Below are 15,485 nucleotides of genomic sequence, written 5' to 3' on the forward strand. Positions count from 1 at the left end.
GTTAATGTAATTCTTGACTGTATATATTGTATATACTTATTAGATATAGTTTTTCTTGTATTAGTTATAACCTTTTTTAGATTTTAGATAAAAAAGGGGAAATGTGGTTGATATATTGTGCACCCCAATAAACTTATAGAACAGAACAGCCATAATATTAAACATAGAGGTTAGGCAGTGGTAGCACACACCTTTAATCCTATCATTTGGGAGGCAGAGATCCATCCAGATCTCTGTGAGTTTAAAGCCACACTGGAAAGCCAGGCATGGTGACTCACGACTTTAATCCCAGGAAGTGAGCCTTTAATCTCAGGAAGTGATGTCAGAAGCAGAAAGGTATATAAGGCATGAAAACCGGGAACTAGGGTCTGGTTAAGCTTTTAGGCTTTTGAGCAGCACAGTTCAGCTGAGAGGCATCCAGTCTGAGGAACCAGGATCAGCTGAGGAATAAGCAAGGTGAGGTAGCCGTGGCTTGTTCTGCTTCTCTGATCTTCCAGCACTCACCCCAATAACTGGCCTTGGGTTTGTTTTTATTAATAAGACTCTTTAAGATTCATGCTACACTGCTCAAAAATGAGAAGCTGAATGTAGATCCCCAACACACTACGAAAGAGTCAGGAGTGGAAAGCATGCCTATAATCTCAGCTCAAGGGAGACAGAGGCAGAAAGACCCTTGCTGTTTGCTGGTCTACCAGACTCACTGAATGGGTGAGTTTAGGTCCAATGAGAGGTCCTTCCTCAAAAGACGAAGTTGTTGAGATATTGAAGAAGATACCCAATGTTAACCTCTGGCATCCACAGGTACATACACATATATGCATACACACACATGAAAAAATATATATGTGCATAACCACAAAAATATAGATAGATATTCTACATGTTTTTCTGGATAGGATCTTCTATTTTTTTTATGACTCTTCTGTTTTGTAGGATGTTCTTTGGGAAATAATGATCACTTTTTGGCTATTCATCAAAAGAAGAATTGGAAGCCAGCGTTCATTTATCGCCATTCACAAGATATTGAGAAGAGCCTGGATATAGCTCAAGAAGCATATAAACCGAACTACCATTCCCCTGCTGAAGTTCAAATAAGCAAACATCACCAAATTGTTGACTCAGCATTTCCTAGACCTGCATATGACCCGTCTCTTAATCTGTTGGCTGTGTCTGGTCAAGAGCTTCAAATAGAAAATCTCCCAATTCCAGCAGCAAATGTAATTGTGGTGGTAAGTACCAAGTTAGCCAGCATCATATTGATGCTGATCTTGAAGCTGATAGTGATGCTGAGGTAGATGTTAACACTAGAGCTGATGATGTTCCTTTCTGTGGCTGACATTGGAGGGAAGAAGACTTAGCATGTGAGGACTTAGCATGGGTCTCGATGATTATTTACCATGGCATTTCTCTTTTTCTGATATTTCTTCTCTGCTGCTTATTATTTCCTTCCCCCATGAAATCAGAAAATTTCTCTCCATTCTATGCTCATAGCCCAATGCAGAGTGCATAACAAATACTGAGAACTAAAGATTGCTTTAGAAAGGCTACAGTCACAGCAGATCATATCCTATACAGAGCCTCCTGCCCTCTGTGGAATATAATCTTAAAAGATAGGTTTGTTATCACCTCATGTAAATAAATAGAGCACTTACCAAAGTTTCCCTTGACTCAAGTTGTAACAAAAGAACAAACAAGTGAAAGAGAGAAGAGTTGTGGGGGAAATTAATGAGTAGTGGTCTGTCCCTGGAGTACATAGGAATGGTTGGAAGGCAGTGATCTATGATAATATTTCTAATATCACTGGGCAAACATCAACATTTACATGCTATAATACTAGCAGAATAGATAACCCAGCCAGAGCTTTTCAATTTGTGGAAGTATTATATGAAAATTCATCTGTGGTTAAGTTTCATTTTGTACTATATACTCCCTCATATTGTTATTATCTATATTAAAAATATAACACTTAGAAGAAGTTGAAGCAGGAGGATTGCAAATGATTTCAAAGCCAACCTGTGCTACGTAGCCAAAAGAAATCCTTCAAAATAGTTGATGGTTATACATTCCAGAAAGAATTGAAACACCACATTGTATTTGGAACTGATTTAAATCCTAATTTTAAAACCATAACAAAAGCAAAACTCATTCAATTCTGTAACTAAATGTTATTAGACTTCTGTTAAATTTCAAGTAATTTGACTTTGGGAGCCAACAAAAGTCAGTGAAACTGTCTACATTGTGACAAAACCCATTCATAACATGATTAAATTTAACATTCTCTTATTTCTTTTCTTTACTTTTACGTAATATATAGTATATTTTTCTCAGTGTTATAATCAAGGAGTCGTTCATTGATGTTTCCAACATGTATTGAGTATTTATTATACCCAATTGCCATTTAGAATATCTAGAAAAAGAGACGAATGAGACAGTCTTTGGTCTTACTTGAGTAATGTCTGGGAGAAAAGATGCCAGTTGGTAATTAAAATGAGAAGACGTTTTCATGGAGGTTGTTTGGTCTCCTATAAGACTTGAACTTTTCATGTTATGACTAACAGATGTTTTGAGGGTGAGAGTCATGTATCCTGTCTGATGAGAATGAGTGATGTTAATGGTGCCTCTGTATCTGGAAATGCCTATCTAGCACTTCTGATTATCATATTTTCATCTTCTTCAATGCTGAAGTACAGTTTGAGAGGTTTGGTGTACTTTCTAATGTCATGTGCTAGCTAGTTAATTATAGACAACAAAAGTCTCAAATTTAGAATTGTGGCAGGTCAGTTTACTTTTAGGGATTTAAGAAGAATCTGGGCTTTGTCTTTTGAGTGATGATAGCATAGATTGAGCCCGAGCAACAGTGATGGCCAGAACCATTCTTATAAAATTACTTACACTACTTATACACATAGTAATTTCCCAGGAAAACTGGGGAGGTGGGGCTATTTTTCATATAAATCAGTAATGTTCAGCTTCTTCAAAATCAGAGCATGACATGCACATAGGGATCAATAAGTTTGAGGGACATTTTAAAAACAATTAAATAAAGCATGAACAATGCAAAAAAAAAAAAAAGAAAAATCTTCAACAGTTTAATGATCTTGATGGGTCATTAGTGTGTTGTGCATATAAGTTTTACGTGTGTGTGTGTGTGTGTGTGTGTGTGTGTGTGTGTGTGTGTATCTTTAAAACATACCTAAACTGACATAGATATACTATATACATACACTTATCTGAACTTTGCTTAGGGAGTATTTCATTGATAGTGATGAGTTATTGTGTCGTTTGAGAAGTATAAATTGAGCAGTATTAATAAGTAGCAGTCCCTTTAACTGAGTGAATAATTGAAATGATTTTTATTAAAATGTTAAAAGCAATACTAAACCTCTATAATTGATATGTAATTTCTAAGAGTTCCCAATCAGGTGGCAAGAATTTTTCTTTTATCCTCCAATATTTATTGAGTGCCCTTATTTATGATGTTATTAACAATGAGATTTAGACTGAAAAATTTAAGCATGGGCATCCCTGCTTCCTGAGTTCTAATTACTACCACAAAGAATTTCTTAAGATATTTGTCCACAAATGAATTAGTTTCCTATTTCCTCTTTTTTCTACAATTGAGAAAATCTATAGTTTGTTCTGTGGAAAGGACAACACAATGAATGTGTTTATCCCAAAAATGCTAATTATGTGCCAGAAACTCAGTGACAATGCTGTTTTCTGTGCAAATACAATATAGATGGAAAATGAATGGCCCCAAGTCACTGCTGATGTAAGATGTAGGCTGTTGCCAAATATGTACTAGACAATCCATGGCTCTTATCACTTGGTCCCTAGGATGCTTGTCTGTCTACTGGGCTGCATATCAGGAAGAAAGGACCCCAGGAGCATGAGTGCAGGTGGTGGGATAGAGCTGGGTCCAGGCTTTTCTAGCTAGGCATATGTTATTAAATGAAAAATAGGTTAACTTAGCCAAACGCCTGAGAAAATTGGAAGGAAGTAACTCTTTGGAGTATGTGGAGGATGGGCTGTGATAGTGTCAGTGTAAAGAGTTATAGGTAGGGAGATTGCAGCCTACGTCACTGGGTAGACATGATGTAAGGGGAGAAGAAGCTGGAGAAGCAAGGGAAGTGAAAGGAGGAAAGAAGGTATGTTGGGAGATGTTCCAGAAACACAAGATGGTGGTAAATCACTGGATGCCAAAATGGTCTCGATGAGATTCCTAGAACGCTGTGGTTTCTTTTTCAGTCATCACCTACCCACACCAACACTCAGGTGGACTCTCTACTGTTGGTTTTTGGTTTTGTTTTTTTTTTTTTTTAAATTGTATTTTAATTGTGTTTTAGAAATTTCACATATATATGTACAATGTGTCTTTACTTTGTCTACTCTATACTTTCTCTCCAAGTGCCCTCTGAATACTCATCCCCACACATGCTCCTGATAATTCTTGTCTCTTTTTTTTTTTCATTTTCATTTTCAACTTTTAGCCCACTGACTGGGTCCAATTAGTGATACTCAGGCGCATGTGGCTAAGTGGCTATGAGGGCATCCACTAGGACATGGGCAACCTGCCAGTGGCCATTCCCCAAAGAAAAGTGACTCTCCCTCCTCCAGAAGCCATCAACTACCCATAGCTCTAGAAGTGAGGCCCTCAGAGCTGCCACCCACCATCACTGTTTGGATTTTTTAACTAGCCTGATGTAGGGCAGGTCTTGTGTAAGTAACTTCAGCTGCTGTAGGTTCCTGTGTATGACCATCATGTCAAATCCAGAAGAAAAAAAATTCTCAATGTTTCTCTTCATGTTCCCTGAAGCTTGGTGGAGGGTAGCAGGTTGATATCTGCAGCTGAACACTATCAGACCCTTTTTCTCAGCACTTAAAAAGGTTTAAAGGTTTTTGGTGACTCATTAAGAGAGTTACCCTCCATTTAATATAATCTTGGCTATAATAGGCATGTCATTTGAAGCCTTTGTTATGTTGCAATATGTTCCTTCTATTCCAAGTTTCTTTAGGTCTTTTAACATGAAAGGATGCTGCATTTTCTCAAAAGCCTTTTGTCTCCATTGAGATAACTAAGTGATTTCTGTCCTTGAGACCACTTACGTAATTTATAACAATTACTGATTAACATATATTGAACCATCCCACATCTCTGGAATACACTAGGTGAGCATGGTGAATGGCCTTTTTGATGTGTTCCTGAATCCAATTTGAAAATATTTTGTTGAAACAATTTGCTTTTAAATCCATCAAGGAGATTGAGGCTTTCTTTTTTGTGTGTGTCTTTATGTGCTGTGTGACCATTCTTACAAATACTCTTTTGAGAAACTTAAGTTACACAACTACTGAGAAATTTAGATGATTGGCTTTCAATGACATCTGAACCCTGTGATTCAAGCCTTAGCTCAGCTTATTCTGCAAGGCTCATCTTGTCAATAAATAATTTGTCTTTAGATGTGATTTATAGGCTGTGAAAACTATCATTACAAATTTACTACAGGAAAGAAATTTTATAATGTTTACCATGTTGTGTGATATGGACAATAATTATATATTTTTAAATAGACAAATTTACTTAATCACAATTTTACACTTGTGCAGAGAACATTCCAGAAGATAGGCTTGATCTATGTACCAACTGAAATTCCTCCATGTCAAGAAAGATGTATTAGTTATGAATAAAAGCCTGTCTGTTTTCTAAGATTGAAAGGGGGTGGATCAAGATTGGAGGCAAGAACTGGGAGGAATCGAGTGAAGGGGAAACATAATCAGATAAAAAATTTGTCCTCAGTGAGACAAAAATCTCTTTTCAATAGGAAGAAAGAATGGTATAAATGTTACCTAATTGTTCCAGCAGCACTCTAACAATGATAGAACCATTGTCTTCTTTCTCTACTTTAGCCTTTTCCTCTTCCCCCTCATGCTGCCACGACATCCTGCTAAGAGTCACTGGACAGTCACTCTAATCATTAGATCATGCCACCTTCATATACACATGTGCCACCCTCATACACAGACATAAGTGTACACACGTACACCTTCCAATGACTTCCATTGCCAGTGAGATGAAGGTCAAGCTTATTGCCATGCTCAACCTCATATGGTCGGGATCCTTTATGTCCTGAGCTCGGACCCATGAGGTCTGTGGTTTGGGGAAAGAGTCCAAGGAATCTGTGAATTTAACAAATATTCTGGAGATTATGGAGATTTGGGGTAGCTGGGAAGTCTCGCAGGCTGTGATACTCAACTGTGACTCTGTATTCCTCTCTCCCTCTGGACAAACTGCTCTGGGCTTCTTTGCCCTTTTGCAAACCTGCTCTGAGGTCAAGATCTCTGTCTTTGATAGTCTCCTTCCAAGAAGACATTTCCTGAACATATTGGTCTAGTATCTAGTGAAAGATCAATAAAAGTGTTCAATTTAGTACATGACAAGCATTAACACACAATTCTTGAGGACAGTGAGGTTATGAGTGAGTTTTAGAGTCACATCATGTTGTCTTTCTCATAAATTTTCTGCTTCTTCATTTTATTATTTAAGTTGTTATCATATATCTTGGATCATTTTCAGGTACAGAAAGGTATAAAAAAAAGAAATATAAAAGCTCAGAGCATATCTCCTTATTAAGAAGAGGAAATTATCTTAAACTTTTGTGAGAATGTCACTGTATTTAAAACAAAAACTTCAAAAGATATTCTTGTCCATTTTGTGCATACCTTTTTCTTCATAGTGTCTCTGGCCATCTAGTTAATATTTTTTATGTCACTTAATTCTGTGACCAAAATATGAATTCCAAAAGCTTGGATTTTTCTAACTCGTTCCTTCTGTATCTCCAGTGTCTATTAAAGTAACTGGACCATAGTAGGGGCTTAAATATTGACTGCTGGATGAAAAATTGAACTGATGATAAAAAATGAACAGTTCAAAAGGTTGTAAGTAAATAAGTTGTTTATTTTGTCAAGAAAATAAGACCATGGAACACCATAGGCCTTTCTAATTTCTTTAATTGCACGTGTCAGGGGCAAGCATGCCACAGCAGCTTCTGGAAGTCGGAGGATAACTTTATGGATATAGTTGGTTCTCTCCTTCCACCTCAATATGGGTTCCGGGGGTCAAGATCAGGTGACCAGACACACACAGCAAGAGCTTTCTCCACTGAGATACCTCACTGGTTCCTTCAAAGTGTGGCTGACTTTTATATTTTTTTCTCCAAACTTTGAGTAGAAGCTAAGTCCATCAAAAACCTTTAAAAAATATCTGTAACATCCAAAAAAAATGAATGCAAAATAAGTGTTTGATGGGTTGCTTAGAATTCACAGCTACTGGACTTGATCCACAGATAATGAAAAACAAAAAGAGTGTCAGATTTTAGTTTTGAAAAGGTCTAGAGACAGAAATTCTGTAATCTGCTTTGGAAATGTGGTTAAACATTTGCCCTTCATCTAATGTAAATGCTTTCTATTAAAGTTGAAGCTCTTACATAACCATCTCCATTTTGATCCCAAATCTTTGCATTTTGTAAAGCTGTGTGCTCATATCTCCACAGATACTACTAGATCCTTACAGAATAATCTCAAAGTAGAAAGTTCCATTCTTGAGCTTGGCACCCTGTCACCATCTGTTGCTTTTCTCCATTTCTGGCTATTAAAGTGGCAAGGAGGACCAGGGACAAATTTTGAAAATGTTCGATGCTAAGCTTCAGTGATGTCCATGTGATATTAGCACACTGTACCCCTCACCATATCTGCTTGTTTTGGGTAATTCAGACTCAGTATTTGAATGACTGAAGTCTTGGGAGAGTTTATCATACTAAAGGGAAACCTTGCTCTCTAAGTATACTACATTTCCTTGTGGACAGAGAATAAATAGCAATATGTTGCCCCGACTACATAAGGTGAATGTGTGTGTGAGTGTGTGTGTGCGTGCGTGCGTGTGTGTGTGTGTGTGTGTGTGTGTATGTGTGTGTGTGTGTTCATGAAGCTATTACAATATTTGGAAACAAAGAAAAAGGAATAAAAATAATTTCTAATGATTTAAAAATTAATGTCACACAAATAGAGAGAGATGGATATGTATGTATTCTCTCATATGTATAAATTATTCTAATACATCATTGGCATCTGATAAACAAAACTTGGGGGTTTTACTGAATATCATAGGTGCATTTCTAAGTCATCATTTCTAACAACTGAGGGGAAAATCCATTATTGTATTACTCTCCCATTTTTGTGATAAAATAACATGAGAAACATGAGGAAAATTCACTTTGTCTCACGGTTGGACTGGATCGTTTATTGTGGTGGGGGAGTCGCTGGGACAAGAATGTGCAGCAAGTGGTCACATAACACACATAACAGGTAGGAGGCATAAAGTGATGAGTGCTAGTACTCAGCGTTCTTTCTCCTTTTGGTTCCGTCCAGAACCCCAGCCTGTGAGGTGATGCTACTCACATTCACAGAAAGTCTTCTCTTTTCAGCTGCGCCTTTATGAAAAACACCAGGGTAGCCCACAAGTGTGTTTCCGTGGTGCTTTTAAATCCAGCCAAATGGGCAGTGAAGATTTAATCATTGGAGTTGTATAGTAGAGTTTAGTGTATTGACATATTCACCATACATTCTTTGACTTAAGTCAGAGAACCCCCAAAAGAAAAAAACAGAAATGAAATATATGATTAATACACTGTTCTCTACATAGAAACTGCTTCTTATTGTGGATATTTGATGAGCTTATGTCAGGGAGGGGTATTTTCTTTATGATGTTTTGGCCCTCTCTATATTATACTAGGGTACCTAACTCTTCTTTTGATGAAGCTGTGTATTTTATAGGCTTTTAATTAATTTTATTTGCTATACAAAAGAATGGTTTTAACTGTGCCATTTTCATGCATATGTGTTGTTGTATTTTGCCTATCTCTGTATCTTCCACTGTCTTCCCCAGCCCATAGATCTCAAAGCTTTAGCAATGGAAGTACTTAAGGTTAACAACATAGTAAGCAGGACAAAAAATATTAACATTCTGTTCAGAAAGTATGAAATATTAATGTGGTGATACATGGAACCAGTCCTTAACTTTGTGTCCTGTATTTTTCTCTGTGACTTAATTCTCTGTGTTTGGATTGTTATAAAATGGGAGGGAAAAATACCCACCTCACACAGGTGCAGAGCTTCTATGAGGAAGAGAACATCTAAACACTTAAGCAGTAGACGGAGTGTAGACGGTGAAGACCCAATAAGTAATAACAGCATTGCCACATACCTACACTCTCACATGCAGAACAAGTCAAAATATTGGATAGTACAATTGAGATTCAAACTTGCAGCCAATTAATCTAGGACCTGGAGCTCCTAGACATTATGGGATATAAAACCTTCTTGGGCCAGGGACTCCTTGGGCCAGGGATTCAGGAGATTTTAGAAAATTATGAAGGGCATTTTTCAACCATCTTCCTAGTCACTATGGAAGAGTAGGAGTGTTAGTGAGAGGCAAGCTCTCTTACATAGGCAAGACTGGCCTCTTGGCCTTCTTATGCATCTCTTCCCCCTAAAGTACTTACTATAGTCAGGGCGGCTCTTCTGGTGGTGCTTTACTTTGGGGTGTTCTTGGTGCTCTAGAGACTATAAGAACCTAGATGATGGAAGGTCAGCAGGAATGGCCGGGATTTAAGGTGTGGCTTCTAATCATTACCTCATATATTTACTATTATTTGTTATAATAACTGATGCCATTCAGGCAGTCTGGAACCCAGCACTAACAGATGGAGGCACTGGTCCTAAAGGAAACCCTTGCCCGGAGGACCAAACCAACGTATAAATTGAATGAGAAAGCTTTTAGATGGGTTCTCTTCACTTCCTCCTAGGGAAAACTAAAACCAGATTTCAATTTAGCTCTTAGAGTTGGTAAAGAAAGGTGTTGATGTCAGTGATCAAGTGAGAGAACAAAGCCAAAGAGCCAAGTCAAGGGTGATTGGCGACAGAAATATCTATGTAAACCAAGCACCAAACCCAACCCCCAACGCAAAGCCCGTCTCAACAAAGCCATGACAAGTGCCCGTTACTTTAGAAGGGAGGACAGGCATAGACACATACTTTCTAACCCCAGCTCAAGGAAGACAGAGGCAAAGAAAGAAAAGGAAAGAATAGAAGGGAAAGAAGGAACAAGAAGAGAATAAAGAAAGAAAAATAACAGAAAAAGAAAATAAATGTGGAAAATGGGTTATTCACCCATTTTCTGTGGACTAAGAAGAAAAATTATTTTCTTGAATTCTTTTATATGAATTATTTTCAAATACATTTGGTTCTTTTCACTGCTGAGTCTACTCATTGGGTGAGAATGACTTCAGAAATACAAAATTTTGTCTTTTGTCATTTATGATTGTATTTTCATACAAGAGATTGGCGGGAATCTTAAACCTTAGATATTTCCCAAACTTTTGTTTTTTGAAAGGTGAAAATCTAGTTGGGTCTGTGTTTCAATCCCATGTTGTTTCTGTCCTTATACAGCTGCCATAATTAGACCTTTTAAAATCAGGAAGGGAGAGAACAGGGCAACTCCAAACCTCTCAATGTAGCCTACATTTCACAAGTAAATCTTTGAACTGCTATGGTGAAACACTAAAGAATAACTTCAAATACAGAAAAAAGGAAGGAACAAAGAGTACCCCTGTGAGGTATAGGTCAACTGTTCATGGACAGATTCCATGATTATAAAAATCCACTCTGGAGAAAGAATTCCAGAGCCAACTAATGAGAATTCCAGATCTCTGTGTTTATATGTATCCACATAGTCTGGGTAGGGGTTCCTGGACTGTGTGTATTAGAGACAGCCAAGCAATTATCCAGAATAGATTTAGGGCTTCTGAGTATATTTGGGTGCCTCTAGTTCAAGAAATCCTCTGTTTAGTGCCCAATTTCCAACCTAGAGAAGATGCACTATTCAGTATTTTTTTTTCTCTCTTCTACATGAAAACATGACAACTGGTATCGGAGTGTTCACTCAGAAGTTCAGGCTGTTTCTTTGTGTTTTAAAGCATTCACTTGATCTCTTCCTCTTTTTAAAGATGCCCTGTGTTTAAAAAACTGACTACTAGGCAGCAAATGGCACAAGCTAAACTGAACGAAATGCTAGGCAAAGCTGTAGATTTAAGTTTTCAAAAAGCAGCAGTCATTAGTTACAGGCACACAAACAAACAAAAAAAAATTCTTCATGTGTGACGAGAAATGTTACCATCTATATCTTAAGTATAATTTTTATAAAATAAAATCCGTAGCTATCTAAATGATGAAAACGGAGAAGTCAAAGACAATAGATTTCTGGTGAGAAGCTTAAAATAAGTCATGAGGACTAGAGAATAATTTGTTGTATCTGCAACAGGATTGCCAAGGTTTGAGCCAGGCAGTGGGAGAGAGACAGAGGCAGGTTCGAGGCCACCCTCTGAGTTTGAGGCCACCCGGTCTACAGAGTGAGTTCTAGGACAGCCAGGGCTACACAGAGAAACCCTGTCTTTAAAAGAGAGAGAGAGAGAGAGAGAGAGAGAGAGAGAGAGAGAGAGAGAGAGAGAGAGAGAGAGAGAGAGAGAGAAGGGAAAAAATTGCAAAGGTTTGCATGGAGACCCAAACCATGCTCCTTGAAAGACTCATTCATTAAAAATAATGCTGAATGCCTTGAATACCTCGCACATCATAGTTTGTAAAATACACTTCAGAGATGCAATGTCAAACCGTGTAAACAAGAGCATTGGAGCTATGTTCCCTGAGGGCGACAAGGAAACAGACAATCAAAAGTAGCAAACGAATGTAAAAAAAAATCTCTGCTAGTGCTATGAAGAAAACAAGACAACGTGAAAAGAAGGGAGAAAGTGGTGGGGATTGGATTATGTCGGGTAATGAGAGTTTCTGTTGAATATTCAAGGATGTTTGGGGATTGAATCCAGGTGCAACTACTCAACAGAAGCTGTGTGGAAGGCTAGCTTTGGAGTCAGCAGAGCTGTTAGAATCCCCAAATCCCAAATCGCGCCTCACTAATTATTTCTTTCAGTGACTTGCTTAACACTTCTTACTTTAGTTCCTCTATTTGTGAAAAGGAAAAAAAAAAATAAAGGACTAACAAAAGTCATCCTGTGGAATTGTTCAGCACGGTACCCAACTTTTAGTAAGATCTTTATGAAAATTGGCTGCTCTTGTCAACATTATATGCCACAATGGAAAATAGATCTTTCCCATCTCAATTCAAAGAATACTAGTATTTCTCCTGAGCCATTGGTTACCTTATAATTATGTCTTTAAAATGCTTTGGATCATACTTTGCTCTTTCTCTTGACTGCTGAGAAGCTGAGAGCCAAATCTGTGGTCAACCACTAACAAATGTAGAAAACTTTACAGGGTGGCTGATTTATTCTGTGAACCAACCTCATCCTTGGCTGGATGCTTTCCTTTCTTCAATCATTTTACTTCTAATTCAATTTCCTCATTTCCTGGCTTTTTATTCAATTTCATTTTGTATTACATATGCCTATGAATCATTTGTAACATGTTCTGCCTAAACGAAAGGTCACCTCAACAAAATAGCAATCAGGATGAACAAGCTGAGTGTGAATGTTACCCAGCAGAAAAACTTTCACAAGGAGAATTTGTTTACTCACTGGAGACAAAAAAAATAAGAAGTTATCAGAGATAACTCACATGGATAATACTATGTTCAGCTTATGGCTTAGCAGGCTCCAACTTCAACCTAGTTCCAGGGAATGGATCTTCATTGCCAGGGTAAGCAACTTGAAATAGTGGAAACAGGCCAAGTTTAAAACAGATTCTGAGTATACATGCATATTCTGCCATGTTTTACCTTTGGGAGGGAGAGCAATCAATGAGTGATTTATGAATCTCTGTTCCTTCCCTTTTACTGGGAATTTTAGTGTCTACCCTGGATGTCTAATTTGAGTCTTTCTGGGATCAGTGTATCAATGCATGGCACACTGTGATAACGTCGACTATTATTACAGTAGTGGTGGTGGTGATGGTGAAGGCAGAGATGGTGGTAATGGTATTAACCCAGTGGTCCTCAACCTTCCTAATGCTGCAGCCACAAAGAGGTCGTGACCCACAGGCTGACAATGGATTGACAGCTAATCAGTAGAACTCTTGAATGACATGTAGGTTAAAATTCTGTTCTGCAATAGGAACAAAATGGTTGAGAACACTTTGTTCATATCAGTGAGATATGCTTTACACTACAGTTTTAAGTAATTCATATCCCCATACATGTGGTGGCTTGACTAAAAACCAACTCATATTCATTTCTGATGACTTCATCTGCCCTGCTTATGTGCCCCTGGCTTGTTGAGCCAATTGTCATCACCCTGTCTCTGAGCTGGACACCTCTCTTTATAGTAGTTTTATCTTTGGTATCAGATCTCACAACTACTCCACATGTCTATCTGCTAGCACTCCATGTTGCCACGGGCTACATGAAAATCTCATGAAATGTCTGCATGCTCCTTTTAGTTGCTGAAAACCTAAACATCTTTTTCATCGTCCAGGATGTGCTCATACTTATGATATGTTTGCCTCCTGCTCTGGTCTCTGACTGAAAATTTTATGAAGTAAAACAACACAGTGACTATATTGATTGTCATAACAATAGCTAACACAGTAGCTTTGCTTAAAAGGGAGAATTGGAAAGAAAGGAGTTATCAATTTAAATTCAGAGTAGCTTCCAACTTCTTAGGGGAGACCAGATCTGACATAGAACCTAAGTAAATGAGGCTTAACTTTGTAATTATGTAGAGATGAGAAACTTCCACATTTGCATCAAATGTCTCCACATGAATAAAGAGTTTTTGTGTTGTTGTTTTGAAAATTGGGCCATACTCAGTAACTTCCTTTCCTTAATAATAGTCCACAGATATACATTGATATAAATATAACATAGCTTATTTATAAATGGCTTTATCATTTCCAGTCTATACATACTGTGTTTCCTATGGCTGTGCATCTTCAAAGTTGATGGGTTTTCACATTATTTGAAGTATTCCTTCCCTATGCACTTCATGTTTGTGTCAAAAAACTGCTGCAACAATCAACTTTAAATATATTGTTGGGAAAAAAGAAAAATATGTGTCTACACATATGCATATTTGTATATATAAAGCTTAGACATAAATATATATTTTTACACATATGTGTATGATATATATGATATAATTCTAGCAGACAGATTACTGAACCCAAGAATATTTCCTTAATACATTACTAAGTTCATGTTTCTGAAAAGTTGAATTTTCTCTTCCACCAAAAGTATACAAGGGTGCTAGAATTATTGTCTCTTTAAAAAAAAATTTCACTGATCATGGAAATGAAAAAAATCTGCCTGTTGCTTACATTCGCTCTCCTCTGGTTATGGGGAAAAAAAACAAAACAAAACAAGCTCCATTCAAGTGCATCCGCCATTCAGCTATCCATCTTCTCTTCATGCAAATTGCTTATTTTCATCTTGCCTACTGGGCCTATTATCTTTTTCTTGATGCTTTGCAACTGCTTTTGTTTATTAAATCATAATTCCTTTCATGCCCTGCGGGTTGCAGGCACTTCTTCCTAGATTACCACTTCTGTGGTCAAGTTTCCCTTTGCCATGCAGAATTTTAATCCTTCTACGCTTAGATTTTTTTATTTGTCGTCTTTTAGAAATTGCTCTTTCTGTCTCCTTTTGCCGTAGCCATTTTTATAAGGTGAACTTAGCTTCTCCACTTATCTATTGTTAGCTTCTTTACACATGCATAAACTTATGCACACGAGTTTTTACCTAAATGAGAAATTATTTCACTTTACTGCAGTCTTGTTTTGTTTTTTCGTTTGAGACAAGATCTCAGTACATTATTTTGGCTAGCCTGGGACTCTCTGGGTAGACCAGATTAGCCTGGAATGCATCATTTTTGTTTAACTGTTTCCTCACATTCCTTCTCCCTTGTGTCTTCACATACCATCCTCTTCCACTGAGCATCATTTCTTCTGGACACTAAGAAATTAATGTGTATTCTTCACTTTGTTCATTTTCCAGATGAACTAACCATAGAAATACATGCATACATTAGAACTAAAATATGGTGCATGTATAAATGCATAGTCCTATGAAGAGATTTTTGTCAGTTTTTATACCACAAAATATGGATGTACTATTCTCTGCACCTTTTTCCTTTCTGTCTCAGTGATTTCTTCATTAAAACTTTTCCTAACTAATTATTATGATTCTATGTGGGCTTGTTTTTTTTTTTTTTTGGGGTGTGTGTGTGTGTGTGTGTGTGTGTGTGTGTGTGTAAGGTGCTATGAACTGTGTTTTGCGTGTACTGGGCAAGCATTCTTCCTCCAGCAAACTCCTCAGACATATAATTGATATTTTCAATGGTGCATGCCTTTTACAGTATGGTTATAACATTATTTATTCAAACATTCATCTATAACTCAAATCATTTCTACCTTTGTTTTGATCCCTATGA

At 37.4% G+C, this 15,485-nt stretch overlaps 1 protein-coding gene across 1 annotated transcript in view; it reads left to right on the plus strand.

Annotated features, from left to right (window-relative positions):
* Positions 1-15,485, plus strand: part of Ptprr (protein tyrosine phosphatase receptor type R) — a 234,697-nt gene that overhangs the window by 20,629 nt on the left and 198,583 nt on the right. The window contains exon 2 of the mRNA XM_036170115.1: positions 934-1,229. Within this exon, the coding sequence (XP_036026008.1) occupies positions 934-1,229 (296 nt within the window). The remainder of the gene's footprint in view (positions 1-933; positions 1,230-15,485) is intronic.

The sequence above is a fragment of the Onychomys torridus genome, chromosome 20 (genome assembly GCF_903995425.1).
Source record: "Onychomys torridus chromosome 20, mOncTor1.1, whole genome shotgun sequence".
Lineage (NCBI taxonomy): Eukaryota > Metazoa > Chordata > Mammalia > Rodentia > Cricetidae > Onychomys > Onychomys torridus.